Source organism: Varanus komodoensis, unplaced genomic scaffold, assembly GCF_004798865.1.
Source record: "Varanus komodoensis strain SLA01 unplaced genomic scaffold, ASM479886v1 scaffold5, whole genome shotgun sequence".
Taxonomy (NCBI): Eukaryota; Metazoa; Chordata; class Lepidosauria; order Squamata; family Varanidae; genus Varanus; species Varanus komodoensis.
This window is the reverse complement of record NW_025336087.1, coordinates 14,470,839-14,475,528: the sequence shown is the minus strand read 5'-3', so window position 1 is coordinate 14,475,528 and position 4,690 is coordinate 14,470,839. Positions and strand designations below refer to the sequence as shown.

The 4,690-nt window shown below is 45.0% G+C and overlaps 1 protein-coding gene across 1 annotated transcript; it reads left to right on the top strand.

The window, feature by feature from the left end:
• The first annotated feature begins 518 nt into the window (after positions 1–518).
• On the top strand, positions 519–2,530 carry CARTPT (CART prepropeptide). The gene is made up of 3 exons (XM_044446810.1): positions 519–662; positions 1,149–1,232; positions 2,423–2,530. Exons 1-3 carry the CDS (start codon positions 519–521, stop codon positions 2,528–2,530), a joined length of 336 nt encoding a protein of 111 aa, XP_044302745.1.
• Positions 2,531–4,690: the final 2,160 nt, after the last annotated feature.

Here is a 4,690-nt window from a genome sequence, read left to right as displayed (position 1 = left end):
TTCTGCTTCTTATATGCAATCAATTGGTTTATTTTACAGTCATACATAGGAAATGGTGGGAATATGCATGCCCCTTTGGGCATTGTTGGACTTCAGCTCCCATTGTGCTTCACTATTGAAGGCAAAACGTGTTTTGCCAGCTGGGGTTGGTGAGTGCTGCAATCCAGCAACATCTTCAGGGTCATATCCCTCACCCGCAGTAGGTGCTGGTGGCTTTCCACCCATGCACACCAATGTTGGCTCAGATTTACATCCAGGAGAGAAAACGGTGTCACAAACCCGCTGTCTGGAGAGGGTGGGGCGAGGGCAAATCAACACACTCCCTTCCCTTTCTGCTTTGTGTTTTCTCGCTGCTCCCCAAAGGAATTGAGCTAATCGCCCAACTCCTCCGCCAGGCCCCTGTTGCGCGCCCGCGCCCGGATTGACGTCTCGTAGTGCGAGAAGCTTTGCCAACAGGTGACCCGAGCGGCTGTATAAAGAAGGCTGCGCGCGGCGGAGCCGCAGTTCGGTTCAGCACCATGGAGAGCTGCCGGCTGCTCGCCCTGCTGGGAGCCGCTTTCGTGCTGCTGGTGGGAGTGAACGGGCAGGAAGAGACGGACCTGCAGCCGCGAGGCTTGGACCTCTACTCCACCATCGAGGACACGTCCCACGAGAAGGAGCTGGTAGGTCCCGGCGGGCTCCGCCAGGGCAGCGCGCGTGTGGACGGGTGGGGATGGGGACTGCGCTGGAGCTGTGGCGGTTCTTAGCGCCTAGCTGGGTCTTTCCTTTACAGTGCATACGAAGCCGTCTCGAGAAAACTCCAGGCAGTTATAGTAGGGCGCGGGTGGGCAACTCGATGCCCTTCAGACGTTCTGGACTACTTAACCCATCAGCCTCAGTCCGGTGGTCAGTGCTTGGAGATCACAGAGGCAGTAGTCCTACACAGTATTCTAGAGGGCACCAGGTTAGCTATCCCTGTTAAGTAGGGAGATGTTCGGAGCACAGAGCGGAGTTGAAACAGAAGCCCAAGCAGGTAGAAAGAGCGAGAGCACTGACTGATGGTCCGTGCAGCCTCGATGGTCCGTGCGAGCAGCACTGACTGATCCGCGAGTCTCTAGGGCTTCCCAGTTCGCGCGATCCCGTGACCAGGAAGGTTTGTGTGTCTGCAGATCGAGGCGCTGCAGGAAGTCCTGGAGAAACTGAAAAGCAAACGGCTCCCGCATTATGAGAAGAAGTACGGTCAAGTCCCCATGGTGAGTGCCTTCCGATTCCATCCCACAAAAGGACAGATTTTAAGCAGGTAGGCTGGTAGGGACCCGAGGTTGTAATTCTGAGAACTGAACATTCCCCCCCCACACGGAACAGCTCTGACTCTTGTCTGGTGTTAGTCTGGAGGAAACCCACAAAAAGTCATTTTCTCGGAAATAATTAGCTTGGGGACTACATGTGCTGTACCCCATCCAACTGCCTTGTAGTTTTCTCTGTAGGAGATGCCCTGGCTCTCAGTCTCTTCCCTTTCTTAACTCACCCTTTGAGGAATTTGAGGATGCAACCCTGCAAGCACCCAAGAGTAAATCTGTGTTTGCTCGGACTGAAATTTACGTTTGAGTGGACATTCATAGCATTACAGTGCATGGTTACTGGGAAGTCAGCCCTAGTTATAGTCATGCCTTACACCTGCTTGGCTAGGAGTACCTAGGTGTGTGTGCTTAGGGCTCTTTGCACCCTTCACTATATCCTGCAATACATGAACAGCAAAGATGAAAATCTGTGATAATCTGGCTGTTAGTTTCTTTCAACAGATGAGTAGACTCTTCTGTTTGTTTTTTGGCTGTTATAATATTAGAAGATGGGTTTCTGGCTAACTCTTCAGTTCTGCTCTAACCCTTCGCCTACAACACATAATGAGCTGGAGTGGGGAAAATGGTAGAGATGGAAGGCAAAGAATCTCACACAGTGTCCTAAATCTTATTCAAACTTGCATTTTCAGGTGTTGCTATTTGAGCTTGGAGCCGGTTTTCATAGCTGCAGGGTTTCATTTTGGGGGCTGTACATAATTAACATCTGATAGCACAGTCTGTGTCTTGGCTAAAACAACAGGGGATCAAATTCTACGATACATATTCTCAGGAAGGAAATGTGTGAGCTTCTAGATGGAACTAGAAATGTAGTAAGGACCCCGACGTGATGTCCCTGGAATCTGTAATGTGATGACAGGACATCAGATTAACTGATTTCCCCTCTTCCATTCATTTAATCTTTTACATTGTTGGTATAGTGGAATATTAAGTTCTAATAAATGGATACAGCTGCACATGGAAAGACACATGTCACAATATGCTGAAATATGGTAGAAATTCTATTGCTGCAGCTATGTTATTTAACCTCTTCATCTAATCCCGTCTAGTGTCCTTTGTCTAACTTTGTCTACTGTCACTGATAGTGTGATGCTGGAGAACAGTGTGCAGTGAGAAAAGGAGCCAGAATTGGAAAGCTCTGTGACTGTCCCAGAGGAACATCTTGTAACACGTTTCTTTTGAAGTGCTTGTAAAGATGTCCCACCCCAACCACTGGAGGAAAGAGGAGGATCCAGTTGCCTTTCCTGAAGATTCACACCTGGTGTACAGTAGTGGGCAGGTGAGGGGGTGGAGTGGAGAATTGTCTCCATCACAAAAAAAAAGTGTGGGGAGAAAACAGTTATACAGTTGAACTGCATCTCTCTTATTTTCTGTACCATCATTTCTTCTCCATCTTGCCATAGCATCCTCTCTCCTCTCATCCTTGTTCTTGCCATGCATATGTATTTCTGTGCAAAGACACTGAACTAATATTTGGAAAAGGGTATTTTTGTATGTGGCAAGTCTTCATGAAAATTAGATCTAGAGAGCTCTCATTAATTCTTCTATGTTCATTGTAATGAATGAGCTAGAAGAAAAAGAGGACAGCTAGAAAAGGTAGAAAATACTGACCATCGGATAGGAGAGGGCTTCTGATACACTCTCTCCCTCCTTAAAGTCAAAATGCTCATTACACAGCAGAGAAAACATGTTTCATCAATAATTTCAACAATGGTAGCATTACAAAACATCATGTCAGCCAGTTTTGTTTGGTTTTGTCTCAGCTTGCTAGAACCTTCACCTCAGTGCCTCCATGTTCCTTTTTGGGCAGTCAGGTTCTTGAATGAATGGGCGGAAAGTTGTTTGTATGCCATATGCAAGGATTCTTGGAAGCTAAGATGCAAATAGGAAGTAGGAACACTTTTCTCTTGACAAAATGTGCAATTGAGCAGCATTTGGTGTTAGGTGCAAGTATCTGTCAAGAAGGTGATTAAGCAGTGAAAAGACTCAGTGAGTGCATCTGGATTGATCATATACACCTATTCATCATTACAGACCACCTTTCACACCTGCATTTTGATTACTAAATGCATGTAGCATAAAAACATCCTATGTTGACATGCTGGATTGACTTGGAGTAGGTTTTAAGCATTGGAAAATAATAATTAAAAAACAGGCCATGAAGTTCTACTGAAAAATAAAAGAGGGTAATACTATTAGTCTCAAATACTATTCTGTATAAACTGCTGTCATTGGATGTTTTTTTTTGATGGTGAAGAAATTACACATTCAAGGACTACAAGGGCCATAATCAAATCAGTAACAATGTGTATGAACAGTAAAAAACACTGTTAATGGATAATGTGGGAATTATGCACATGGTTTCTTTGGAAGACTGAATGCGCAAACCTGGTTCAGATAAGCCCTGTAAACAACATGGCCATTGTGTTGATCTCTATGTGAAGCCTCAGCGAGTGACTGAGAAGGCTCTCTCCTGGCAACAGAAACTCCAAGCAGCTCACATGTGTGATCACACTCTCAGTTTTAGGCACCACTTCCCATACATCTAGTGTAGCACAACGGCATTAAACATGCAGCTTGTAAAACTCCTTTCAACTGAGACCCTCACAACAACAACGCCTCCATCAGTTTTCAGATACAGTTCACTTCTAGAGAAATGTATTCATGTAACTGAGACCTGAGTCAAACCCATTTAGAATGTACAGAGATACATATGTACATAGGAATATTGTAGAAGACAGTGAGAATATTTTTGTGGAGTTCTAGTAGGCATTCCTCAAGCAATCAGGGTTTAGAGCTATGTGGACGGGAATGGATGTAAACAGGCTACTTCTGTACCAAACAGTGTGCATCTCATATATTTCTTGTTTTTCAATAATGCCCCATTGTCTTTTAATCCTTTATTTGTTAATAAAATTACTGTTTCAAGGTCCATTTTTGCTGTTGCCATTTTTTAATTTGTTTAAATATTTCCAGAGATTTGAGAATTATCATATTCAGGCAATTTGGTTGGGATGGCTGCAAGTTCTTCCCACCAACACAAACATGTACTGGCAAGGAAATCATCCCAAGTTGGCCAGATAAGTGGAGGACTTTGCTAGGTTCCTGTTAGGAAAGAGATTGTCCTCAGATTAAGCAGATTCAGCTATTGGGCAGTATAAAAATGAATGAATGAATGGTCTATCACAGGACTGAGAAATCTGTGGCCCTCCAGATACTGATGAACTGCTACTTCCATCATTCCTCACTATTGTCCAGACACAGTGAACCTGATGGGAAGTGGAGTCCACCATCATCTGGAGGGATGTATTTCCCCCTGTTCTGCTCTGCCAGGACTGCCCTACTACAAACTA

Excerpts from the sequence above, each read along its gene's own strand:
- CARTPT (XM_044446810.1), top strand. The coding sequence starts at position 519 with ATGGAGAGCTGCCGGCTGCTCGCCCTGCTGGGAGCCGCTTTCGTGCTG. Across the intron at positions 663-1,148 it reads CGTCCCACGAGAAGGAGCTG|ATCGAGGCGCTGCAGGAAGT; the intron begins GTAGGTCCCGGC and ends GTGTGTCTGCAG. Across the intron at positions 1,233-2,422 it reads AGTACGGTCAAGTCCCCATG|TGTGATGCTGGAGAACAGTG; the intron begins GTGAGTGCCTTC and ends TGTCACTGATAG.